The sequence below is a fragment of the Leptosomus discolor genome, chromosome 2, assembly GCF_034619465.1.
Source record: "Leptosomus discolor isolate bLepDis1 chromosome 2, bLepDis1.hap2, whole genome shotgun sequence".
Lineage (NCBI taxonomy): Eukaryota > Metazoa > Chordata > Aves > Leptosomiformes > Leptosomidae > Leptosomus > Leptosomus discolor.
Window position 1 is genome coordinate 81,817,820 of NC_141392.1, and position 27,625 is coordinate 81,845,444.

A 27,625-nucleotide genomic window follows, 5' to 3' on the forward strand; every position below is an offset into this window, starting at 1 on the left:
TTTTCTTTTTTTTTTTTCTTTTTTTTCTTTCTTTTTTTTTTTTTTTTTTTTTAACCCAGTAAGGATATTCGAAACAAGAAAGTGTTTGATTTAGATATGCAGAATAATGGAGGTTAAACCCACGTTATCTAGGACTCATCTTAAAGTACACCACGAAGTCCAGCCCTTTTCCTTCTCTTTATTTCGGCATTGCATATTGTGATGCTGAAATATGCATCATTTTTGACAGCTTCGGAGTTATGAAACCAAAGAAACTTGTAGGTGTCATCTGTCAGAAATAATTTTTCGTTACAGCCTGTAGATTTAATGTTGTTCTTTCTATTCCTTGTTTCTGCTATTAAAATAAAATCTAAATAAAATTATTCAGTATTTTTGCCCGATCGCCTGTGGACCGCTGCCCTCAGCTTCCCCGGTGTCATCATCTTTCAGTCTAAATATTCAAATGCATTTAGAAGAAGAAGACAGATTAACCTCAAAGTTTCTGTCTCACTTTATGTATCTCACACAGAAAAATAAGAGCACGCTTCTGGCACACATACACAGAAGGGTTAGTTCTTCCAAAACTAGGAGGAAAAATCCTATTTATCTTTGAATATTTCCAGCATGGCTTGGTATTTTGTGGGGACGTCTTTTTAATAAGATGACCTCCTTGAATTATTTGTGGAATGAACTCTTCCTAAAATCGGGTTCGAATTAAGCTGCGCCCAAACTATCAGAATCAAACTAACTCCTGCTTTTGAGTCACTGGTTTTAAAGCTAAATTTCGATGCCCACCATATAGGTGTGTCTGCCTAAGAAAGGTGACCTATCACCGTTGTGTTTTAACCCGTGTCCCGAGGTATTTGAAGAAAAAATCGAATGAGCACATTCAGCTACTGCTGAGCAGAGATTTTCAGCAGCCCGTGTTAGCCAGAGCAGTCCCCCGGGCTTTAGGGCTCACCGCCAGGTACAGAAATTGCCCTCGGATGGGTGTGGCATTGGACCCTCTACAAAGGTAACCCCACATGGAGGGAATACTTGAATTGAGACATCCCTTACGAGCCTTCCAGGCAGTTTTTCCTCGGGAATTTGAGACCCAGACCAGTCCCCCGGTACCGGGCTCCCAACGCTGCCGTAAGCTGTCCGCACCCGCTGCCCCCAGGCTGAGCGCCGCCGCCCTGCCCGCCCCGCAGGAACACCCCGCAACCCTGGACAGACTTTGTTTGGGAAAGGGCGGCCCCGTTCTACAGCCTGGGCGTCCCGTAGCCGGTGTGCTGAGATTTTCCACTAGTGCTTTACCCTGAAAAAAAAAAAAAACCCACAAAACCAAAAAAAAACCCAAGCTTTTTTTTTTTTTTTTTTTAAATTCCAAGAGAGCAAAAATACGCCTGTCCCCTGGGATGAGTTCCCAGGAGGGGAAATACCTGGATTTTCATCACGGCACACCTGAAGCTGTCTCCCCGCTTCATTGTGACAGCGGTCACAGCGAGCTCCTCAATTCCTATAAATACCGACCTTACCGGCGCTCCCCCCGCTGGAGAAGCCGGCCCAGAGCCTCGGGGCTCCCGTCCCGCCGAGCCGGCCCCAGAGGCGGGTTGTGTTGGAGGTGGTTGAAACCACCGGGCGAGAAGACGGCAGTTTCTCACACTCCCTTTGGGAGCCCGCAAATCTGGGTGGAAAAGAATGTGCGTACACACGTGCACGTATATGAAACCTGTCCGGGGGAATAAACACACGGACACATACAACGCGGTGGTGATATATTTTCTCTCCTCCGTTGCATAGTTTTTCCTCACTTACACAGTTTCAGAAACCCCCTCTGAGCTTCTGGGTTGGAGAGAAACCGTTTGCTACCAGATAGAGCAAGGCAGCGAAGCCTCCCCTCGGAAAAGCGTCTCTCAAGCGTGATCCGGCGAAGATGCAACTCATTAACTCGCTTCTCTGTTTTCCGGTCATTTCTCTCCGGTAACGTCAGGGGCTTTGTCGGGGAAGGGGATGTGTGTGTGTGTTCTCCTCGGGCCAGGCTCCGCCGTGCGCACCGGGGAGCCGCAGCCCCCTCCCGCCTGCCGGGTTGCTTCAAGGTTACCCGATACCTTCGTGAAGTCGTGCGGAAAAACCGGGGTCCCACGGGACCGAGTCAAGCAGGAAAATCCGTGCTCCTCATTTTATTCGAGTTAATAAACGCGACACAACAGGTTTGCAAGAGTGGGCGGCTCGGGCTGAAGGCGGAGGAGCTGCTCTCGGGGGGAGATACGCAGATTTTTTTTGAGTGAAAACTTGGAGGAATAGCGAGAAAGGAAGCAGAAGTCCTGGGGAGGTGGGGACAGACCCTGTGCAAGCCTCGAGTGGCACCGGAGCATCCCCGGTGTCCTGCGGGGGGGGGGGGGGGGGGGCGGGGCGGGGGTCGCGGGCCGTTTCCATTTTACGGCGGGCCGTTTCCATTTTACGGCAACACCCTTTCCTCCGGAGAGGCCAAGAGCTCAGAGCACAAAGCTACACCTTCGGGGCAGACTCGCTTTCTCCAGAAGGTGTTTAGGGTGCGGAGAGGTCCCCTGAAGCACCCAGGGGTGCGGGGACAAGTAGAGAAGGCTCCTGCCCTGGGCTGGGCGGCAGCCTTGGGCAGCTCCTGACTTCTCAGGATGCCTTTCATCTCCCACAACGGCTTAATGTTTGCTTAACTGCACGTTTGTGAAAAGGTAAGAGAGAAGCAAACTCTCCCCTGCGAGGTACAGGCTACCTCAGATACCTCCAGTCCCTTCCTCGTCTCCAGCAGAGCCACTCTCCCCTTGCAGCACCAACACAGGGAAAGGAGAAGCCGTGACTATGCTCAGCGCTGGGATTGGGGTGGGGAGGAAACAATCCGCAAAATACCCTTTCACGAGGGCTGCGTTTCGCCCTGGGAACTTGGTCTTTCCAGGAGGGAAAGCCCTCCCTGATGGGACACGTGCCCCATGTGAGTGAGGGGCCACCAGGTGTCTGGACCACAGGTGACCTACGTGGCTCCCAGGGCTCGTAGGACAGTTTAGCCCCTGTCTCAGCCTGGACCGGGTGTATGTTCAGGATCCGCCCCCCCCCCCCCCCCCGGGACCAGGGACACTCCCTGCACAGAAACCCCAAGCCATAGGGGTGGAGGCTGCATTTCCAGCTGACCAGAGCAAAAAAACCCCCAGCAACTCAAACCAACGTAACGCTGATTTGATACTCCATCCTGCATATGTTCCTGCTGTGTACGTTTTACTGAGAGGAGGTGGGGTTAAACGCCAGAGCGCCTGTGACCCAGAAAGCAAAACCCTTTGAAATAACAGGCTACTGTGTGGGAATGCTGACAATTTTTAAAAATTATTTTAAGCACAGGTTCTAAGAGGTGGCTGACAGCATCTTTCTGAACCAGCTACCCTCACCAAGGACTTCTCACAACAGAGCTGATGGTTTTAATAACACCTCCGTCTCTTGTTATTTATCCTCATGTTGTAAACTGGACCCCCATTATTCTAAAGTCTTTCTCTCAACTAATGAAATTGTCCTGAATGCCTTCTACATAAAATATTTAATGGTTGGCTTTGCAAGAGCCTTTGTGCGTGTGTGTGTGCGCGCATTGGGGGGGGTGGGGGTGCTTTGGGGGGGTGGGGGTGCTTCAAATAAAAATTTCTCCAATATAAATCCTTTGCCCCTGAAATTCTCAATCAAGAACAACGGGATCCTGATGTTCAGATACATGCATTACTGAGCAGCTAAATTTTTATTTCATATATATAAACATTATTTGTGGATGCTTCCTACTGGTTTGACATGGGGTCACATCCAGAGTCACCACTCTTCCAATCCACCTCCCTCGTTGCAAAATATAGCCTAAAAGACCACCATTATTGGGAAAAAATATCAGACAACTGTCACATTACCTAACTTAGCGAAATCATAACAAAGGCTTCCATTAGAAGTGACATAATATAAGCTGGAAGGGGTTTTCAATTCCACTTACACTTCTTTTCCTCATTCTTTCCTTGAAATGTCTCACATTCTTGGCATGTTTTGTAGGAGCTTGATTAAAGTCAGGAAATCTGGTTTTGTACCACTCATTCATTTCCTGAGGGGATATTAAACAGAAGAGGGCAAACAGGAATGCTTATTGTCAGATCCGTGAGAAGATACATACTGTTTTCAGTTATTAGACAAATACGTAAACATGTAAAAATCTGAGAGTATTAGTAGAGACTATTTTTTTGTGTGCAACTAAGGGAAAGGGCTAAACGAAATACTATATTTGGAATTGTGGAGGAGGACCCATGAACGTAAAACTGAATGTGCATCATCCTTCCATCATTTTAAATGCTATTTATAACATGTGCATTAGAAGCATTTATTTTGCAAAAAAAAAATCTATCCAACTATCCTATGTATATTTATATCTAGTGATGGACTACTAAGTATATTCAATATGTTTGTGATGGCTTTTATTAGGGGGGCAGAAGGGGAAGAGATCAGCGAGAGCTGACAGATAATTTCATCTCACAAATACGACAAAGTATAATTTTACCTGCAGGTTCTTGGCTGCGATTTTTTCATCCTATATCTGGATGTCCCTCAGAGCAGCAGCCAGGTTCGAGGCTGAGCAGTAGACATCGACACACACAGCAGCCCTGCACATCTGTTTCATGAAATCTTCGTTTCCCTGTTTTGACAGAAACACACAGAGAGGACATGGTAAATAAAGCGATCCCCCACACAGCTCCTGGAAAAGAAAGGCTGCAAAGCAATGTCAAGGGGAAAAAGCTCTGCCCTGTCTGTCCCCTGCCATGTCGCTGACCAGGAAAGCACCTCTCAGCTGGGCCTCTGGGGATGCAACAGCATCCATGTCCTCCAAGAAACATGGGAAATCACACATGGCCATCAATCCCCACTGTGCCGTGTAACAGGGCTCCACGCCAGCCATGGGGCTCCTGGCCTGGCAATGGGCATCCTCAGCACACTACAGTCGAGAGGACCCCTTGCCCTTTGCTCAAGGGATGCTGCAGGGCTGGGAAGGACCCCCACAAGTACTGGGAGCCCCCTGGGTGACCCGCCACAGGGAGGATCTCCAGTGCGGCAGGATGTCCCTTTGTAGGGCATCAAGAGGGTTTACTCCTCCACAGCTCTGGTACCGGTGTGGTCTGCTGCAGCGCTGTGAAATGGGGTCATGCAGTACGAGGCCTCTGCTGCTGAGAAAAACACAGTCTGTGAGTGGGGCTGGCAAGACCCTGCAGTGCCAGGCGCTCCCGTTCCAGCAGCGTTAGACAGCCCTTGCCGTGCCAGGTGCAGGGCAAACAGAGCTGTCCCCTGTGCCCAGTGTGCAGCAGAGCAATGGTATTTATCATAGCTATGCTAAATCTCCCGCCCTGTCCCTACTAATTATTTCCTGCCACACTGCAGCATGCAGAAGCCCAAATCGCCAACAAAACAAATGTACCAGAGCAAAGCAAGGAAAAGGCAAGGGCGCAGGCAGAGCAGGACGGTGAAATGAAGAGATACCTGCCTGATGCGATAAGCAGCAGCATGAGGTCTGCTGCTATTTTGGTTGCTCTAGTGTGTTCAGTGAGGCAATGACAGGCTTCTCTGTTGTACAGCAGCTTCTCTCTCTGCTGGCTCCTGGGTGCTGTGATGCAGCTGTGGGTGGCTGTGATCCAAAGGCATGTGCTGGCAATCTGGTTCCCCTCTTTGTAGCTGTGACATTGAAACAGTGGAATAAGGACTTTCTCCCTTGAGCTTTCACATGCTTAGCAAGTTCTGCAAGGTCTGGATGGCTTTTTGGAGAACGGTGTCAGGTCAGAGAGCCTCCATAGAAATCACACAGAACTCAATCTGTGGTCTCCATCATGTCTCCTTGCACTAGAAAGGAGAAGTAAAGGAACACAGCCAGGGTATGTAAATGCTTTCTTCCCTACCTCACCCCTCACCCTTACATTCCTACTTATAAACAGAGTCTCAAAGCTAGGCTCAACCTGACACGTCAAGAAAGGTGTCTCATTTTGCCAGCAAAGCCACTTCGAAACACCACTGTCTCCACCTCACCCCGTGCCTGTTCCCTGTTTGCTTCACAGTTCCTCATGCATCTCCAGCACCTTAGCTACACCGCCAGCAACAGGTCACTGCAGAGTCCTGTGGGACTGGGTCTGAAATGCCTTTCAGGGGTGCTTGGTCAGTCTAAGGACAATCATTGAGTGCTTCTCACTGCTCCTGCCACTCAGAGATTCTTGGTTTACGGCTTCCAGTCCCCAGCCCCTGCCAGTTTCAAGGCAAATCTCAAATAAAGCACACCTTTTATGCTGCAGGGACAGGGAGGGACATTCACAGACTATCTCAGTCAGGACAAAATTCAATATAGCATTCAGGTTCCTCTACTCAAACACATGTATGTATATGTATATGTACACACACCTGTACACATATAGGCTCATCTTTGCCTAACACAATGCCAAATATATTCATATATATATATGGATGTACAAATATCCCAAAAGATATCCAGAACTACAGTAATTATATTCTCAATTATTTGCTCATTGAATATGTATAAAGTTCCTATGTTAAGTTTTGCTGAATGGACCCATTTCCTTGCTTATTGGTAATGGTGGCTGCCTTGCAGGATATTTACTCTCAGTTCAGGCTGATGAAGCTGAGGGAGACATTTGAAGAGATGGAGAGAGTTTGCCCACTGTGAGGAGAACCCCTAGGGAGCAAGCAGGCTGTTTTTCGCACAGTACGCTGCATGCAGACCAACAAGGCGTAGTTAAATTTCAGAACAAATAGGTTTTGTCAGACCATGCAAAAAATAGTCCTTGTGCTCACAGGTCTTGCCAACCATTAGCAGCAAGCACAACCTTCCCAGCAGGATAAATCAGGAGTTACTTCGTCTTGTTGAGGACCTGCCCTGTGGAAGTACTTCTTGCTGCCACCATGATCGCTGAGAGAAACTCCGATGACCTTATGGGCAGAGGGATGGGTCTGAACCCCAGCCTGGGTTCATGGTGGAATGGGGAGGCCACGAGGGCTGCAGCTTTCCCACAGCTACTGCCAGCTGCTGCCTGTCTATCTGACTTGTGTCCATGCAGCCTTCCCCTTCCTGCCCACATTCAGCCCTGACAACTGGGCTTGCAGGAGGGGTGAGCGCACACACTCATCCAGGTATAAGACCACACATGTATGTCTCTACATGGCGTGGGGAAGGAAATAAGCCCCCCATCTAGGTTCTGCCACAGTAGGGTCCCCATTAGAGGTAACCAAGTCAGGCTGGTGATTTTGCAGTAGAAGATGTGGAAATGGGCAATGCACCCAGGACTGACTTATACAATCCATTAATTTTGCATATGGTGCATGTGGAGGACAGGGAGAGGAAGAGATTAATGTAATTTCTGGCACCAGCGAACATGGGGAGAGCTTGCCTCTAACACCCTGAGAGTTTCACCTTTTTTAACATTCTTGGTCAATTAGCAAATTAGAAAGCTATTCTGAAAAAACTGAGGCAACAAAGTGAAAAATCTAATGGTTTAGATAGCAGCTTTCATGCAAACATGCTTGGGTGAAATAGTAAATCTCATTAAACGAAGAGGTCCCTTTTACTGCATCTGGGCTGGCACACTACACACCAGCTCTACGTGCCAGGGCCCTGAGGGCACCCACAGCCCTCACTGTCCCTGCCCATCCCCCGGGGTTCCCCCCACCCAGCTCATGGCCCAGGACCCCATCTCAGCCCCCTGGGGCTGTCAGGCACTGCTACATGCTGCCAAAGGGAGTTAATGAGCCCCCTCCCCAAAGCTGAAGTGGGGTTTTAGCCAGTGTGTGATAGGAGTGTGGATACTTGGCCTCTAACTGCATCAGTCCCAGTGGCCTTGCTCAGGGTCTCTCGTCGGTCACTGTGCACTCTCAGCCCTGCCAAATGCCAGGCAGGCTTGCTCAGCTGGGAGGTGACAGCTTGTATTCATCCAGACTCCTTTAGCTTTTTTAAATACTGCCCTTAAAAAAAATTATTTATTTCATTGATTTATTTATATTATTTATTTAAAATACTTTTAAATAAAGCCCTTTTTTACTGATCTTACTTCAAAGCTCAGGTGTACTTCCCCTAGTGACAGTCCTGCTTGGAGAAAAAGGCACATGCACCCTTCCCAGCAGTACATGGATTAATGCATCTCAGATCCCACTCAGAAGTTGAGAGCTGTGAGTGTTTCATATGCCACCACAGGAAAGAGCATAGAAGAAAGCTGCAAAGAATTCAGGCTCAGGTTCTTCCAGTTAAAAAAAATTACCTCCAGAGGCTCTCTCCAGTGAGGAAAATTCCAGCACGGAGCAAGCTGAGCCCTGAAACCTTGGGAACAGATAAGGTAAAGGGAAATTTAGGTGAGGTAGAGACAGTGCAAGACAAGTGGTCTTATTGGGACCAGTAGTCTGTGGTGCCAATTGGGACCTTATTGGGAGTAGACTGGTACCGAATTTGGACAACAGTGGTTCTACACCGAAAGAAGGCACCTTTAGATTGGACACAAGGAGGAAATTTTTTACGATCAGGGTGGTGAGACACAGGGATGAGCTGCCCAGAGAAGTTGTGGATGCCCCATCATTGGAAGTGTGTTGGATGGGGCTTTGAGCAACCTCGTCTAGCGGGTCCCTGCCCACAGCAGGGGGGCTGGAACGAGATGGTCTGTGAAGGTCCCTTCCAGCCCAAACCGCTCCGCGTCCCTACGGAGCCAGCACCGCACAGGGAAGCCCTGCAAAGCCGGCGGGATCTCCAACGGCGCCTGCCCCCCCGCCCGGTGCCTTCGCCCCTCACCGCCACAGTGGCTGGCCGCGCCCGGGAGCCTGGCGGGCAGCGGGAGGGCTGGCAGGAGGCGGCAGCAGCAGCGCCACGCCACCGGGCCGCTGGTGGCGGCCGCCAGCCTGGCCTGCCGGGGCCTGCCGGAACCCCCGCGCAGGGGAACGGTTCCCAGTGCCGCGTGTTGCCGGCCGGCGGCGGTGGCGGCGGGCGTGGGGGCGGTGGCGGCGGGCGCCTCCTTCCTGCTGCCGGCGCGGGGGCGGCGGCGCTGGCGCGGCGGGGCCGGGGCATCGCGGGCCCGGGCGCCTCCTCCCCTCTTCTCTCCTCCCCATGGCCGGCAACTTCTGGCAGAGCTCGCACTAGTGGGTGCCGCGGCCGCGGGGTGGGGGGCGAGGGGGCTGCGGGCCACCGCCGCGCTTTGTCCATTCATTGCCGGGCCGGGCCGGGGCCGGGGCGCGGGGCACGGCGCCGGCGGGAGGCCCGGCGGGGGCCAGGGGAGCGCCGCGGCGTCTCCCAGCGGCGGCGGGGCCTGCTCGCCGCAGAGCCCTGGCGAGAGCCGAGCCGGGGTGAGGGAGCAGCCGGGGCCGCTCCGAGGCTCCCTCCCTCCCTCTCGCCCCACCGCCCGGCCTCGCCTCTCCCCGCCGTGCCTGTGCGAGTGTGTGGGCTCTCCGGGAGGGGGGTCGCGTCCCGATGTCCGTGCCCTCGCTGCCTTGCTCCCCGGCGGCGGAGTGTGGGCGGTTGCGGTCCCGGGGCAGCGGTCCCCAGCGTGAGGGCAGCCGGGGCTGAGCTGCCTTAAAATGCCCTCTGCGGAGCGCGTCGGGTCTGAAGGGGTGCCGGGATGGACTAGGTACAAGGTAAACCTTGCCAGGCCCTGGCAGCGCGAAACCGCTCCGCAGCCGGTTCGGTTTACCGTAGGTAAAGGCTGGTCTTAGCCCCTGCGGGTTAGTGTTGTTTCAGAAGTCTAGCTTTGAAAACCCTGGTGAACGTTTGCTTGAGAAGGTTGTGTGTGTCCTGGTTAAAGGTCACTAGCCCTTTAGCCCCGAGCCTTAACCTGTAGTCGGTTTGTCCAGGAGACGCTCGGCATAATGTTGACAAAAAGTTGCTGAAATTATTTTCCCTTCCTTTAGTTTACAATGGATTTTGGATAAACAAGATCTGTTGAAGGAACGCCAGAAAGACTTGAAATTTCTAACTGAAGAAGAATATTGGAAACTACAGATATTTTTTACTAATGGTAAAACTGTTTTATTTTTATTTCCGCCATAAAATCTGTACAGTATCTGCCATGTCTAAATGCAAGTTTGAGTTGCTTACAGAATGTAATGTTACATATACTTTCATAACCTGTTTTAACAAGAAACTGCCATATCAAGAACGTTGTCATTTGTTAGTTGTATTAACGCAATTTTAGGAGAGCTCGCAGGCAAATTAGCTGCATATGTAACGTTTTAACCTGTGATGGGACAAAGCAGGGTACGTTTTCATATTTTTGAGAGGTTCTTACCAGAAAGGAAGAGAAGCAAGCAGAAACAGCTAAGCTAGCGTATTAAAGGCTCGCTGTCAAGCATTAATACTCAAGCTGGGCTTTTGGTGGGCTCTTAGGCTGTGGTAAGTATTTTAGCTGATCTGTGCAGTCCTATTAAACAGCAAAGCTTGGAAACTTGTTATTTGTGTTCAGTTAACATTCTTTGAAACTTGGGCCACAGCCTGTGTCTTGCCTTGTGACCGATTCCCCAGCACCGGGTGGCTCTCAAATTGTCTTCAAGTTTCTCAGAGCTGTTGGCAGGCAGCCTGTTCTCCCAAAGCGTTCGGGGCTTGTCTGTGAAGTTATCTAAGACTTAATTGATCCTGCAAAGCATTTAACCATATGAATGGCTGCACTGGTGTGGATCAGATTACACTGGCACTTAAACTCTTTTCTGTGCAATTGTTCAGCATTTTTAAAAAAATTCCCCTAAGCGAAGGATATTGCTAAGAAGTAATTTGTTTGCAGACAGCTCTTTAAAGTACAGAGTCCTTTACAGCAGTCCTTTAAAGTACAGAATGCTTATTTTTTTCATCTATCTGGCTAGACTTGAGACAGAGAAGTTAAGTGACTTTCCCAAGGCCACTGGAAGATCTTAGGTCAGTGCTGGAATGATATCTGTGAAAGATATTTGTCCCAGCTTCTCTCTTAGCTTGGCTATTTTTATTATAATTGCATATGCTGCAAATCTGATTGTTGTGGATACATCTGTGTTCTCGGTTATACGGCACTGGGAAATCAAGCAAGCAATGATTTACCTATTCGATCAGTTCCTGAAATTCCTTCAGGTTAAAATAAAGTCTCGTAGCTTCATAATGCAACAAGAGAATACAGGGTACTGATATTTCTAAAACGGTGTTTCCATGCTAATTTTCACTATTAATTTGAATTACGAAATATGCTTTTTTAAATGTTTCACTTCAGTACTTTTCTTGAGTAAACAAAGATTTACAAAGTAGATGAGATGGTTTCAGTTTGTGGTTCTCAGGCTCCTTTCCCTTGGCACTCCCCAAAGGTACAGCGTGTGACCTGCGGCAGCTGGAGGGCAGCTCTGCCAGCATCTCCCGTATGTGCCTATGAACACAGCCTGCCCTGGAGGAGACAGCGGGGCTGGGCTTCCACCCCTTCTGTAGCAAAGAGAGGCACCTTCATGGGAAGGACAGTCAGGGGCTGCTCTGTACTGGTGGGAGCTCCGGCAGAGCTTGCCGTGGTCAAGCCCTTGATACGTTTTGTACGATCACCTGCCTCTAAGTAAGGACCCTGCTTTGGGTTTATAGAGCCTCTCTCACCTCCTGCATTATCCGGGCAGGGATGTGAGCCTCGGCCATGGCTTGTCACATTCAGCATGTGTCTGCCCAGGAGATGGTTGCCCCTGAAAGCAACCAAAAGATTGCCTGGAGAGGGGCAGTTTCCTGCTGCCTCCTCATTGGAAAACAAGCGTGGTAGATCACCAGCTGATTGTACGGCCGTGCGCAACTACTCAGGACCTTAATACTGTAGAGAAGGAAAACGATCATCTTCAAAAATAGTTCAAAAGGGATATTGATGTTGATTTCTCTTCGGATCACCTCATCTTAATAGAGTTTTTGTTTTTGTTTGAAAATGCATTAATTGATTTCCCTTTCTGGTTTAGGGCAGAAGGTGTAATGTTTGTGTTAGAGGCTGCTCAGGGCACTGAGATGTAAAATAATTTTTATTTAAAAAAACCTCACTGAAGCCAAGTATTTTGTAAACATAAAAGGAATAAATATTCCAATAGTTTCTTTTAAAATATATATATAAAAAAAATAATTACAAGTATTGGATCTTTTCCCAGCATATACAAGCTTCCATTTCGTTAAGTCTCTCTAGGCTCTTGTCCATTTTTTTCCCCCTAAACCACACTTGATTTTTCTCTGGCAGCAGATGGCCTAACTGTTCCTGAAAATCCCAGGGGAGTGAGAAACATATTTGGAGAATTCTGTTTAGCTTAATATTTGAATTTTTCTGATGCCCTGGTAGTAGGACAGCTTTGTAGCCCCATGGTGAAATCAAAAGGAAAAATCCTTTCAAACCTCCCAAGATACACCGATAAATGTTTTAATATTTGTACAGACATTGCACACTGGGCTTAACCTCCTTTCTGGCAATATTGCTTGTCCTACTGTCACTGGCAAGCTAGTCTCAATTTGGCATTCTTCTTTTTAGGAAAAGAGTGACATGACACGGATAGGGACTTAATGTTGCTTTGGGTAATCGTAGCGGGTGACAAATCAGTTGCCTTTTCCTGTGAGGGAGAATAAAATGTTGCCAGTCATCAGTGCTGTTCAGTGTGTTTTTCTCCTTTTCTCCTACATTCAGCCCTTTTCTAGCCAACAATGTCCTTATATTTGTGTGTTTTAAAACGCTGTGACGTTCATTACAAGTGAGAGTAGGGTGTACCCTGACTGTTCACAAGGCATATGGGATAAGAGCATGGGGAAAAAAATCTGGACTTGCACGGTTAAGTGGTTACTAAGAATTTAGCAATGACTGATCACAGAATGGTTTGCTTTTCTCATCAGTGGTTGTTGTCTTGATCTTGCTGTATATATCCTAAATATATACTTAAGTGTATTTTAAATTGCTGTTTCAAACGTTTCTGGTGAGGGATTAAAAAAAGAAGAGAGAGTCTTAACACAGCCAAGCCCTTGCTCAGAATAATGGCTGTGAAGAAGTATGGGAAAAATAACAAGTAGTGACCTTATGTTTCGCTGTGCCATTCTCTATATCCAACCCCTGCTCTTATTCCCAGCTTGATGCATCTAATTTGCTTGGCACCTTTCCTTTGCCTGGGAGGCCAAACAAGAGCTACCTGCACAGATGACACCAGGGTTGTTTCTTGGCCAACTGGCAGAGGACCACCATGATGGAGCAGCTGACTGCATCCTCTGGTCTCCCACCCCCTCTCCCTAGACTAAATATGTCATTTTTTTAACACCTGCTGCCTCTGCCAAATTTAATGACCATGTTTGTGTTGGCAGCTTTAGTTGTTTGAAAAAACCCCATCCATTTTGCATGGCACTGAAAAGCCAGGCTTACATTTTAAGTGCTTGAATTTGTTTTGCTCTCAAATGGAATACCCAAGCTTTACCCTTCTGAGATTTGTGTTGTCATCTTCTTTAAGGTCATATTCGCTTTGTACACAATGAAGTCAAGTTACCTTTCCCTTTTTGAAGGTGTCCACAAGCTTCAGGATGCCATGCTGCTTCTTCACCTGCAGGTCTGTAGGTTTACAGCAACATGTTGTCACAACAGAACAACGTACCTGAACTGAGGGAGAAGACTCTGCTGCTGCTCCTTAGAATCCCCAGCAGTAGTCATGTTTTGAAATCCTTTGCTATTTGGTGTCAAATTGTTGTAAAAACTCAATTCAAGCTTTTGTTCATTTTTTTTTTTAAGTTATCCAGGCTTTAGGTGAACATCTTAAATTAAGACAACAAGTTATTGCCACTGCTACAGTCTACTTCAAGAGATTCTATGCCAGGTAGGATTGTTTACTATGATGGTACAAGAATAAAACATTTGCTAGGCACATTTTGGTAGCCCTTTTAAAATGCAGTTCTGTATTAAAAACAGTGCCACTTTTGTTTTCTGGATGGTGTAAAGCTTTTATGCTAATAAAATTAACTTAAGCTTTGCTTTTTCAAAAGGAAGTGTGGTGCTCTTAATAGATGAATCGTTCTACGTGTATGAAACAACATATTATAATTTTGTTGTAACATTTCAGATATTCCCTAAAAAGTATAGATCCAGTATTAATGGCTCCTACGTGTGTGTTTTTGGCATCCAAAGTAGAGGTATGAAGTATTACAATTTTTTAATGTAAAATTATGTGATGTATGAGAGAGAGAAAACGTTTAGGACTTTTAAATTTTTTGTCATTCTTGATGCTTTGGGGGTTGAAGGCTTCTCTTTTTTGTATAGATTTCCATAGCATTTAAGAAAAGGAGACAGAGAAGGCCTTCAAACATGTTATTTAGTATTTGATCTTTCACAATTTTGTCTGAATTACTAACCCTGAAGGGCCTCTGAACGTTGGAGAGTATTTTAAATGGCTGTTTCACTGCAATACACTGCTTACGTATTTACATACATTATATTTTAAATTGTGCAGTGTCTCCTTTCTGGTGTGTTTTTCCTTATCTATGTTTACTCAAACTTTAAAACGTAATTTGAAACTTTTTCCTAATTATCCTTTTCCCTTTCATGTAGTGAGGGATCCTCAGAGTTTACCACACTTTCATACTTGAATTAAAAGTATGTTGTAGCTCATATATTTATAAGGAATTATAAGGAATTTATAAGGAACCGGTACCCATTAGGGATAGTGGTGAGAAGGCTCCATGCCTCCACCATTAGAAGTTCACTTTGAACATGGCCAAGAGCTGGCATCAGTTGGGCGCTGCTCTTAGTCCTCTGTAATGCAAGAAGTTTTTCAGCTGTTTGAGAATTGTCTGCATAATGAAAAAAAAAAAATCAAATTGGCCCATTTGTGATATGTCAGCACTGATGCATTTTACAGGAGGAACTCAAATATGTAGTGGATGGTAGAAGTCCTACTAAACCAGTGTCTACATGTGATGCTGTTGTTTGTACAAATACTGTGATACCTTTCAGTGTTTGAAAGAGATGAAGGAAAGGGGAAAGGAGAAAAATGCAGAACATTGGAGAGAGTATTTTCTTATCAGCCTGTTAGTTAAGCCTTTAAGAAAGTACAGACATAGAGTATGTATGCTCAGATGTACCTTATGTTTTAGAACAAATACTAGAAGTCTGTGCAGCCTTCCTTACGCTAAAGCTTCTGCAACTTTAGAGAGCAGCTATAGCAGTAACGATTCAGCTATGCACTTCTCTGAAAGAGCACTGTATACAGAAAATTTCCAGCTTGCTGACTGTCTCAGCAGAGGAGCTAAGGCTTCATGGGAACACAGTAAAAAAAAGGTAGTTCGTGACAGGTTTCTAAAGGCAGTTTTCTCTCCAAGTGGGTTAAGGAAAAACAACATACCTTCTTGAAGCCCGCTTATCTATTTTGTATGTAGTGTTAGCCAACTGAGCTTTTGTGCCTTTAGTACCTTTCATGAATGTTTACTGTTCCTCACAACTCAAACAACAAAATAACTAATCAATGAAAAAACTCTTTACCTAAGAGTTTACCCTGTTCACCTTAAGGGGGGGAAAAAAAGGGGGTGGGGGTGGGGAAAAAAAAGAAATACTGAATAAAGAAGCCCACTTTAGTAAGAAGCTTTATTTTAATTTAATAATAGTGTGAGTATATGGTATTTCAGGTGATTCACTTCATTTACCATTTTTTTTCTTCAGGAATTTGGTGTTGTTTCAAATACAAGATTGATTTCTGCTGCTACTTCTGTATGTAAGTATCGATGATTTTCATTATACTGTGGTTGGGTATCTGTATAGGGAGATCAGACATTGTCTTTGTGGGTTTCGTTACCTGTTTTTAAAAGGTACATTTTATGAAGTCATGAGGGGCTTGCATGTTGATGTTGACTGTTAGGAGCCAGTTAAAGCCATTTGGAATAAATAACCTGTTTCTGTACAGGGAAACAGAAGGGTCCTTTCTGTATTAGTTTTGGTTCTGGTTGGAAATTATGCCAAGCATAAATAAAACCAAAATGGTAAAATTAAGTATTGAGTTTTATAAATAGTCTTGAGTCGTAAATTGGCTTCTGAACTACTCATAGAGTTGGAAACTTAGGGCTTTATTTGTCTTTTTTATTAGAGGTATGGCTCCATGGAACTACCTTTTTTCAGAATTTTTGGTAGGCTGTATACCTTCTAATTTTTTGTAATCCTTTTTTTACCCATCATAAAATTAGTCTTTGCACATTACATTTATTTATAAAAATACATTTTATAACCCATATATTGTTCACAAATAAATGTAATAAAATCACCATGTAGTTCCTTAATTCTCTATCTTTCCCACTTGCCTTATATTTCCCAGTTTCTGTAACTTGCATCTCATCCATCAAGGTCTTAAAGTCATCACTTTAAAGCTTCCTTAACTGAATGCTGTAATGTGACCCAGAAGGTCCAGCTGCTCTCAATAGACAATTCCTGGCTGCGCTCTTCAAAATGTAGGTCAGCGCTTTCAAAATCCCTCTTAGCTGTGGAGGGGACAGGTGACTGGCTGCATCTGTAGCCTCCACATCCAGTAAGTGTATCGGTCCGTGGGGCTGGCCGTATGACAGTTCTACCACCAGGAACTGAAACGCATCTTCAGTGCCAGCGTGACCAAGACCAGTACTGGATTTAGCAGTAAGAGTTGCTATTTTTACATCAGTAGCATCTCAAAGCACAGATCTATGTGGCAGTGTTGATGCATCAGTGAGAAAGTTAGATGGATTTTGGTAAATACGCAGCAGCTGATTTTACTTGGACTTCTAGTCCTGAGCTATGCTGTTTCTGAAAATCCCAAGTGTCAAGAGTCCCGCAGAAGATTTCCCCCATGGTTCTTCCTTCAGACCTAGAAGCCCTGCCTGCCCTGATAAGTACTTTGCATTTCATGGAAGTAGGGACAAAAGCAACAGGCTTTCTCCTAGCATTTATGTCTTTTTATTCTACCTGGTCTTTCTTTGCCAGCGTTGCTTCAGTAGCACACAGCAATTTTTTTGGAGGTCTTCATACAAAAGGCGAAAAACGATGAGGCGAGACAAGTAAAAGAAAGCTAACTTTAAAAGGAGTGACTCGTGTCATACTGGTTGCTTGAAAAGGTTTGTTTGCTTTTAGTGAGGTAGAAACATGAAGTTAGTGATACATGCTTCCTTTGTAAGGAAGATAGTCTGAGACTGATTTCTGGCAACCTCTTCAAAAGCTTTTCACTCCGTTTCCACGGCTCACTGAAAGGGCAGCTCCATATGGTTGTGTCTGCAGCTTTTTTTGTGGGAAAAATGTTTTGTTTCCTTATCTTCCCCCTCAAAGTGTTTCTTTTTTTTTTTTAGTATGTATCTCTTCAGCCTGTGAGCTTCTTGAGAAACCTGTTTTATTCATTCTTCTCGTTCTTGAAATAATTAAGTAATTGAAATTTCCAACCAGTAGCCTCGTCTCTTTGTCCTACAGCAAATTTTCTAGTCCACCATAGGTCTAAATGTTGAAGTCTTTAGTCCAGAAGACTGACACTGTCTTTTCATCAAAGTGAACAGCGTACTGATTTTCTGGAAATAGTATCAATTCATAATATACTGTCTGTCATTAATGTAAGGAATATTGTCCACTTCCAGGATGTTAAATGTTACCCGTTTTCCTTGGAGGACAGGGACTTAAAATAGATTTTTAAATGCTTCACTTGTACAAACCTCAAATCAACGTCCTCAAGCGTACTTCAGTTTTTCTTTGCTCAGCATTCTAAGATGAGATCACTCTGGTTTTGCAACATAATTATTAACAGTGCGCTATTTGTACCCGTTCTCCTTGTAAAATGCACAAGGATAATTAGGTATCTAAATTGGGGATCATCATAAGCTAGAAAACTGAGGATATATTTGAACATTCTCTTGGAGGTGAGTGTCTTGAATCGTATCATATGTCTAAGCAGATGCTTACGTGTCTCTCTCAAGGAGAGAAACACCCTTGAAATGTCTGATAATCCATGTGCCTAGGACATTGATCTGCAGTGTGGTGAAATGACTTCTTTGAATTTGAGCCTTTTTTTTGCATATCCAAAATCTTTGCATCATGGACATAATAAGATCTCTTGTCTGAGGTCCCTCACCCTGCTGTCAGTCTTGCTTTTCTAACACTTCATTACGTGATTTAAAATCTTGTGTCTTGATTGAAGGGTCAAGCCTATGTAAAAAATCCCATGTGAAAATTCCATTTGGATTCAGTGTTGGAACTGAGATCCTGAAGAGATAACCAGGTTTGGAGTGTCATCAATAGGTAGATAGCTCTGTGAATGGTAACTTGTGGAAAATTAGGTGCCCATAAGCTAGTTGATGATTAACCAGAAGATTTAATAGTGCCCAAAGCAGCAGGCAAGTGTCTGACTGAGTACCTGTGTAAATCTGGGTTTCAGGTGTATTTCTTTCCCTTTCAGGATCTTAAATCTTCTAACTTTTCTCATTCAAATACAGACCTTTTGTACTGCAAGCGGTTGTGCTGCCAAATGGATTTGAAGGGCTATTATACGGATGAATTAATAGAAAGGGAAAGAAGTAAAAGTATTAATTACATCATTTTTAACCTACTGATTTCTCTTTACTGTAGTGAAAACTAGGTTTTCGTATGCCTTTCCGAAGGAGTTTCCTTATAGGATGAACCATGTAAGTATGCTGTTCAAAATACCACTTGATCAAATAAATCAAAAGACAAATAATTATTAGCAGGAAAGCCTGTCTTTTAAATTCTAAGAAATAAGTATTTTCATACTCGTATGTCAAGTCGCTCGTAATTAGTTTTGGATAGATTATTGGGAAAGTTACTTTTAAAAGTGATAAATCTTATATAACCTTTCCTTAAACTGTTGACAGAAACGCTATAAAGAGAAGTGATGTGACTGGGTGACTGAAATAGTAGTTTTTATACAGTATGATGATAAAAGAGATTTAGCTTTTTTTGAATGTTCTTGTTTAAAAATACATTGCTTCAGGGAAGGTAAATAGCCCTTGCACCTGGGATGCTTCCAAGCTTGCAGGCAGAACAGTTGGCTTACAGAAAACAGTTTTATTTTTGCCTATAAAATGTAAAGTATTTTGAAAAATAATTTTTATTTATGGTTTAAAAATCAGATTTACCAGTGGTTTCCAAGGCATTCTCACGATGCTGAGAGATTTTGTAGTTTTTCTGGAAACCAGCTTTGACCTGTGCTGTAGTATTGTGAAAGTTAAACAGATGTCATTATTTTCAGATCAACTGTGACAAATATTATTTTTTTGTTGGTTTGATTTTCACCCAGTCTAGAAAGCCAAATGATATATCAGAATATAAAATATCTAAGATCTCACAATAAAACTTCACTGCTATTTTACAAATAAAGGCAAATGGAAATATATCTTGGAGTGCTGCTTTCCTGTAGCCAAAGCAGTCCAGTCTTTTCCTTGGTATCACTAATGCGTCACTATCTCTATGGAAAATGAGAGCCGATTTAATTGCTACAATTGGACAGAATATTTCATATGAAATTAAATCTGAAAATACTTTAAAATGCCATTTGGCATGTTGGTGGCCTGATGAAGAGGCTCTAACTCTACAAAAGGACTTCTCTATTGGTATTAAGTGTTTATACACTGGGAACAATTTGCTGCTGCCAGGTGTTGAAACAAATCAGACAAGTACTGCCAATGAAGTAGTCTTTCATAGTAAACTGGATCCAAAATGTTTAAATGCATTGTTGTTATGACTGGAGTGAAGTTATGATGGTGGTAAGGCAGTGGCTAATGGTAGTTTGATTTTTGTTTGGTTTTGTAGTTTCAGATTAAATGCATTTAGGACTGTTGGAAATACATGTTGAGAATTTCTGTGCATTCATAATGTTAAACTGTTAAGATTCAGTTAATTCTTCTCTGAAACATGCTGCTGTTTAACTGTGATTTTACTTCTTTGCAGATACTAGAATGTGAATTCTATCTCTTAGAGTTAATGGTAGGTGGGGGGTTTTTTGGTGGTTTGCTTTTTTTTTTTTTACTGTTCCTTCAGTTTACTTTTTACTGATGAAGAATGCTTTTAATTTTGTGCTATGAAATGTGCATTCTACTGTCTTTTTTGCCCCCCATCCAATTTTAGAGTGGTGTCCATGCAGGTCTAACATTTACGTTTTCAGCAGAATGCCATAATGACTGTGCTGGCATCTAGGCTGAGCGAGGGCATTCTCACCTCCTTGTGTTGAAGCTGGACTTCTGAACAGAAAAAGGGCAGATTGCAGGAGCGGTAGGGACAGAAGGAGTATGTATGGCTCTGCATCCTGGTGTTTAGAGTACTGTTGGGATGGGTAAAGCGTAAGTTCAGCTTCCAGAACTGCTTCTGGTTTTAAAAGAAAGGTAACTGAATGTAAGTCCTGATGCAGAGACCAGGATGTTAGTGTCCTCATTTCCCCAGATGAATGGCCAGTCACAAGCATGAAGAGTTGTATTCTTTCTGTGCCCTGTTCTTCGTACCTGGAAGGAACTGGAGCTATACATATGTGTTCCAGCTTCAGCAGAAGGTGTGGGTAGTATCCTGCTCAGGCTAGTCTGTAACCTGGTAATTAGAGTAATCTCCTAGGAAGTGAGATGTGAGTTTGAATCCTGTAAGGAAGAAAGTGAATTCAGGGCCTCCCGTTTCCTGAGATGGTGCTGTAACTGTCAGGCAGTTGGATGAAAGGAGCGCAACATGATGTTTTCTTTCAGGCACTTTCAAAGAAAGGAGGTGTCCCTGGTTGTTGTAAGGGTTGCTGTCCCATTGCTGTGTTTTCTAGGGCAGCTGAAAGGATGCAGCCCAGGCTTCTTAGGGGGCTTAGGTAAAGGGGTGCCTAATTTCTGCATGTTGGTTGGACTTGGATGGGTTGGGCACCAAGCTCGCTATACTAGAGTAGTTCTGCTCAGGTGCAGAGAAAAGGAGGGAGAAACTGTGGAGGAGCCTAGTGAGTTAGGCAGCAACTGAGAAAGGGTATGTTTTGGGAACAGGACACAGAAGAGGTCGGATCCAAGTTTTTGCTTGTGCCTACAGTTGTTATAACCACTTTCTAGATATCCCGTTTAGATTTAGTCCTTGATACGTCCGCTATACGTGGCAATAACTTGTTGAGTTTTGTATACAGGAGTTTTATCACAAAGTGGTAAACTTTAGAAGGTACATTTTGGGGATTAACTTATTTTTCCAGTACGCTATGCAATTTATATTATGTATAACAACTGTGCCTCACTTCAGTGTTCTGCACATGTAACTTCATGTGGCTTTCACCTATAGTATCCATCAGTTGGCTGTTTTCAGCAAGAGGGTTATTTCTTCTTGGTTACACCAATATGGGCCTGAAAAGAGGGTATTTGAGAGCAGTGGATTTTTTTTCCCTTTTCTTTCTTTCCAAACCAGTGTCAATTATTTTGGCATGCTTTCCGTGTATGGTATTTAGTGACAGACTGTTTTCTGGCAGTGTTTTGTATTTCCAAGTGGGAATTACGGGTTTGTAAGCAAATGAGGTTTCAGTGTGCTGCAGATGTGGCTTTCTCTGTCTCTTGGGGGAAGGACATTGACAGGCTGGCAACCATGCTATGTAATGGTATTCTAGAGAGAGCGCTGCCCTCATTAGAGCAGGGTTAGGTGTCAGAATGTGACTTAAAAAAAAAATAAGATCAGTAATTGACTTGTAAACCAAATGTTTTTAATAGGAACTGACAACACGTTCTGCATTGTAATCTAACTTTTATCCCATTGACATTTTTCCTAGGACTGCTGTTTGATAGTATATCATCCTTATAGACCTTTGCTCCAATATGTGCAAGATATGGGCCAAGAAGACATGCTGCTACCTCTTGCATGGTAATGAATACAATGATTAACAATAGTGCCTCCTTTCAGCAAGAAAGCAAGCGTTTAACAGTTATGCTTCAAAGGTGGCTAAGCGAAAGCAGGCTTAGCTGTATTTGAATACAAAGGCTGCCCTAGTTAAACTGTGCAGGTATATGTTTCCTGACTTAACTTATTCTGTCTTTAACCCTGTAATGATTTTACTTTGCAGTGGTCTATTTTTTATTTTTAGACTAGTTCTAATAGCACAGTTTTTTACACTACTGAATGATGACTATGAGTAGAGGTAATCTTTTTCTATCAACATTGGCTTTCTGTTGTATCTTGTCATAGGAGGTAGACAGTGTACAGGGATTTTTAGCTATGTTAGAACTCTTACTCTTGAACTGTTTCTCAAATACAGAAAGGCAGTAAAAATACTACTTTTATGGTTGCCCTTACTTACTTGTGAAACAGTGATAATTATTTTATGGTATATGTCAACACCCTCTGCAGAAAGACAATTACAGTACTACAGTAGCGCTTTCAAATAAACTTCTGCTGTGAGTACAAGCGAAAAAAGGAAAGGCTTTAAGAGATTTTTACAGGGGAAGAGATCTCTTCTCTTGCTGTTTTGCCCTGTGGCCTCACTGCTTCTACCATCTGGGAAGCTGGCGAAATCTTTATAAACTGACAGCAGATTTTGAAGTCATATAGTCTGAAGGTGAATGGGACGATACTTACAAGTTCTTTTTTTGCACAGGAGGATAGTGAATGACACATATAGAACTGATCTTTGTCTGCTGTACCCTCCTTTCATGATAGCTCTAGGTAAGTAACACAAGTAATGTCTCGTCATGTTTAAATGGATGTATTCTCTGCACTGTCCAATCAACAAGCGTTCCTTAGAGTGCCCCCATAAGGTGCTTCAGTTTGCATGTCATACAATACTGACAGCGTAGCCTTGCAACGTAAAGTCTTGAAGAAAAATCAGATAATTAATCCTGAGTTTGCTCTGTTGAACTGTATAGGGGTTATAAAAAACCAGAATGTTTCTAACTGTATGAAATGTGGATCTTTGTTCAATATCCGTGTCACCTGATCTTTGCAGCTTGCCTACACGTGGCCTGTGTTGTCCAGCAGAAGGATGCAAGGCAATGGTTTGCTGAGCTATCTGTTGATATGGAAAAGGTACTCTGGTTTTACTTCCTGACACCTGTTGTGGACTGACCAGAAGGGTGGTCATGAACTACTGTGTTACATGTCTGCAGTACTGATTTTAACTTTATTCAGTGATCAGATGTAAGGTGCTGTTGAAATTAAGTAGATCTCTTGGGGAGGGAGACAATGTCAGGTCATTTGGTTATCACCCTGCTCTGAAAGTCGAGACAGAACCATTGTGTAACAGCAAAGTGTTGCTGGCATTGCCGTTTTTCAGATGGAAATATAAACCCAATATCCTTTGCATTTTTTGACGGAAAAAGAATTCCCAATGTTTTTCGTCATTCAAGACTGCCAGCACGGGTTTGACTTTTAAATTCTAGTGCATGTAATTTTCTGATTTGCCTTTCAGCTTTGTGGCTACATACTGTTCTGATTTTCTCCCTGTAAATATACGTAGTATAGCAGAGTGTAAAACATTCTTGACACTTTCAGGATGACCAGGACCCTGACTTCAGTCTATGTCAAACACAGGGATACCAAGATCATTCAGTTGAGTTCCCTGCTATTGCATATTCTATGTCAAATAATCCCCTTCATAAATTTATCAGGTTCCAGGGTGGAGTTCTTATCATACCAGTATTGTTCTTCATCTTCGTGAGTTCCTTTTACTTTTCAGGTTGACTTCTTTAACCTTTGTTTAGCTCCAGCAAGCAAGCCAAACTAGTACTCCTACTCCTTATCACACCGTTTCACCCTGCATATATTTTTCAGTCTTATCTTTTTTGAAACTGAATGTCTGGATTAAATAGCATATTATGGATGAGACATACCTTTGCCCTCTGTGCCCTCGATATTGCCCTTTATCTCACTGATGATATCCTGGCATTGTATTTGTATTCCAGGATTCCTCTTCAAATTTAAGCACAGTGTGCATACTATGCTCCATCAAGAGCTCTGTGGATTATACCATCATGTATATAAAAGCAGGGTGATAATAAATTGGCAGCAGAGGAGAACCAACCTGTATTTGACAGATAAGGTTACCATAAGCGTGGTACTCAACATGTTGGAATGTTTACATGTCTTGGTTCTCATGCCAGTGATACAATCTAAGCTCGATTTTTTCACATTAACACCATGGACCCCTTAGCCAATTATGACTTTTGTTTTGAGGATATATATTGTTGTAGCACTCAATGAAAGTCCATGTATTAAAAAGAAAAAAAAAGTTACTTTATTAATTTAGAGAATGATGAAACAAATTATGAACCAAACATTATCCACCTTTTATATAGAATATTGTGCTAGAAATGTAATAGGACATTAAGGTAGTTGAGGTGCAGTAGATAGCGAATGTCCAAAATTGTGAGAGAATGCTTACGCTTCCAGAAGTGGAATATGAAAGTTCAACAATTCTTACATGTTTGTAAGAAAATAATAATAATAATAATATAGACATTCCTTGGCTCTTTATTTCTTGGAAGGAATGAATTCAGACCAATATTTTGTGGTTTGTTTTTTTTTTTTTTCCCTACACGGTGCCTCTGATGTGTATAGAACATTGATAATCATCAGTTCCTGTATTGATAATCCATGGTCATGTAGCTGCAATCATCATGCTTCCACATGTCCATATTTTCCCAGTAGCATAGTTATAAGCTGTGGCAGTAGCTGCAAATAAATAAAAAGCTTTTTGGCTTGCAGGGGAGGAGAAGTTGAATGGGAGGGAAAGTGTTCTGTTCAGCCTTCCATTCACAATTAAATCAAAAAACTAATTATAGAAATGGTAGATTGTGAGACCAGATTAAATGTGAGAGAGCTCTGTTTATAATATGAAAATTGTGCTGCTTAATTTCAGTTCAGGGCATGTTTAATTAATTACGCACTTAAACTGACTGTGACAAAGATAAAATCACTGTTGTGTCTGACCTTAGGATCCCTTTTCTTTCTCATCAGATTTTAGAAATAATCAGGGTTATTCTGAAGCTGTATGAGCAGTGGAAGAACTTTGATGAGAGGAAAGAGATGGCTACTATTCTAAGTAAAATGCCTAAACCAAAACCACCTCCAAACAGGTACTGTTCTTCCTTAATACACCTTTCATATGGAAAAACCGGACTACTGTCTTAAGAATGAGTAAATGTTTCATTCGAGGTATAGTGTATGTTTTTACAGGGCAGACCTTTTTGTTACAAACAGCCAGTCTGATCGTTCAGGAGCTAGTGAGAAGCAGAACAGTCATTGTTTTATGGAGAACGTTTACTTGTGATTAGAATTTGATCAGCGCAGCTTAGCACTGTAAGGAACCGCCGTGTGAGGCTCCGTGGCTGGGCCAGATCCGTTGGAACTGGGCCTGCTTGATGTCGTATTTAATTACTGTGATTAAATATCACTGTTGGGAATCTGCACATGCAAATTCCTGTGCACATGCTTATGTAATGTGAACTTTGAAATGTTGACTTCAGAAGTACATTCAGCAGGCAGCTGCATGGGGATCTATTGAAATTGTTATTCAAATACACTGAAGTTAGTTATGCATGCTGAGAATAACCTTTGCATTCTTTATGAAACCGAGAAGAATATCTTAACCTATTTATGTATATGTTGAAGTATTTTCCTTCAAAAGGTTTTTACTACTTTCAGAATACTGTATTTTTTAATTAAAAAAAAAAAAGTAAGTCAAAATGTAATATGATGCTTCTTTTTGAAGACGTGGTTTTTGTTTTCTTTCTTCCAAACAGTGAAGGAGAACAGGGTCCAAATGGTAGCCAGAACTCTAGTTATAGCCAATCTTAAGACATTCCAAAGAACTTCTTTATGGACCACTTTGACTCAAGACATCCTGGGATCTTTCCTGTGTTCATGAAATGGACAGAAGGTTTTAGTAACATCTTTGACGAAGAACTTGAAGAATAAATAGCTTGTTTGTGTCAAGCATTTTGAAAGCTTTTTCTCTAAAACTGCATCATTTTCTCTGACGCTGGAGCAAACGTGCTAAGGTTTTTCAGTGTAAGGAATCAAACGTTAAACCAAGCTGCAACAGATTAACACTATCCACTCAAATAGTTCATTTTTGGGTTTGTTTGCTTTGAGAGAATTGTAACTTGCCATTGAAGTGAACTATTTTTAAAGCAACAGTAACCTGAAGCCTAAGTATAACTGTATTAATGACTTGTGTTGTCTTCATTTTGTTTGTGACTGAAGGAAGATAGTGCACTGTATGTTAAATCTATTAATTACCTTGAGTTTTGTTGATTTTTAAAAGATAAATCTGGATTCTGTAACACAGCAATCCTTCAGAAACAAAGCCTAGAAGAGCCTACAAATATCATTACAGTTTTAATGAAAGCTGCCAGAAAAAAAAATCAGTTCCTTTTTTGGATTAGAAAAACGCTGTTTTACTTAGTAGATGTACTTGGATGTTTTTGCTATGAAGCCCAGCTTACCAGAGAAGTGCAATATGTATAGTGATTCTGCAGTTTTCTTAAACATTTCAAGTGTTAGGAATTAAAAAACCCCAACATACTATATTTTTTTTTTTGCAAGTAAATGTACTGTATAGTACAATCAGAATATTTCACAGTCAAGTACAAATCTGGATATGATTGCTATTTTTTATGGTGGGTTTTTTTTGTAAAAAGATACAAACTGTTAGTCTGCCTTCACTGTTAGCGTGAATTTGTGTGATTCATTAGAGAGTTTATTTAAGAGGATCAAGCTGTTGGTGAGCTTCATACTGGCTAATTTTAATTGTGGTGTTAGGAGCAACTCTTCAAAATAACTGAAATGGGATTCCTTGGTTAAGCATGTGCTGGAGAAAATGAGATTCCTTCAAACAGAAGGCCATATCCTGTATTCCTTACTCAGGCAAATACCCCGCTGAAGTCAGGAATTGGCCTAAATTGAGTTTCTTGATTTTTAGATAACTTTGTTTCTGATTAAGTTCTGTACAACTTCATTTTAAATGATAACACCAACTTGCCCAAGTATAAAAATTGAATGATAAAATAAAGTGCAGTAACATTGTTCTCCATTTTTTTTCCTGAAGCAACACATTTCACTGGTTTGAAATATTGGAGGGAAATTCTTGAAAACCCTTGCTCTGTGATGCGTCTTGGTTCAAAAAACTTTAAAACCCCCTGGTTTTGCAAATGCCTGTCTTTGTAATTGGCTGGTCACTCAGTGAAATATAATGGAGGTGTGTTTGTATGTAGCCCATTAGGCTACTAGCATTTATTTCTGTTCAGGTTATTTTCGTAAAACATTAGGTAAACAAGCCCAAACCACTTTGGCGAGATAAGAAATATATACATTTTGGTCTTTGCTACTTTTGTTGCCATTTGATCCATACCTTTTATAGATACTTGATTGCTGAAGTGGAATTTGGCTATTTGCCTTTTTTCTTGAAGTCTAAAATGTGCTATTTGTAATGTGGACTTGGGGAATAGAAATAAATCAATGCAACTTGACCACTGTGTGGAGTTCTTAAACAGCAGCTGTTCTTTAGGGAAACACCAGCCTTCTCATGTATACCACATAATCTGCTAAGAAAGCTAATGTTTTGAAATGAGTTCACACTATTAGTGAAGAATTCTGGCTGGTGTGGCTAAAAGTTTTCTTGCTGCTCAAGAGCCTTTGCAGACTTTAGTTCACACCTAAATTATCTGTGTGACCCAAATCTCAGAGCTAAAATATCAGGCACTTCTTGAATGGTA

The 27,625-nt window shown here is 42.9% G+C and overlaps 1 protein-coding gene across 1 annotated transcript; it reads left to right on the forward strand.

Moving 5' to 3' along the window:
• Nucleotides 1–9,091: 9,091 nt before the first annotated feature.
• Nucleotides 9,092–25,799, forward strand: CCNC (cyclin C). Its single transcript, XM_086461345.1, has 12 exons — nt 9,092–9,123; nt 9,889–9,995; nt 13,707–13,791; nt 14,035–14,104; nt 15,627–15,678; nt 18,534–18,589; nt 19,872–19,907; nt 21,688–21,779; nt 22,510–22,577; nt 22,858–22,937; nt 24,867–24,985; nt 25,652–25,799. The coding sequence occupies exons 1-12, from the start codon at nt 9,092–9,094 to the stop codon at nt 25,704–25,706; spliced, it is 852 nt and encodes a 283-aa protein (XP_086317471.1). The 3' UTR covers nt 25,707–25,799.
• The last annotated feature ends 1,826 nt before the right edge of the window (nt 25,800–27,625 follow it).

Coding starts and splice junctions, on each gene's coding strand:
- CCNC (XM_086461345.1), top strand. CDS start 9,092: ATGGCCGGCAACTTCTGGCAGAGCTCGCACTA. Junction 9,124..9,888: donor TTCTGGCAGAGCTCGCACTA/GTGGGTGCCGCG, acceptor CCCTTCCTTTAG/TTTACAATGGATTTTGGATA. Junction 14,105..15,626: donor TTTTGGCATCCAAAGTAGAG/GTATGAAGTATT, acceptor TTTTTTCTTCAG/GAATTTGGTGTTGTTTCAAA.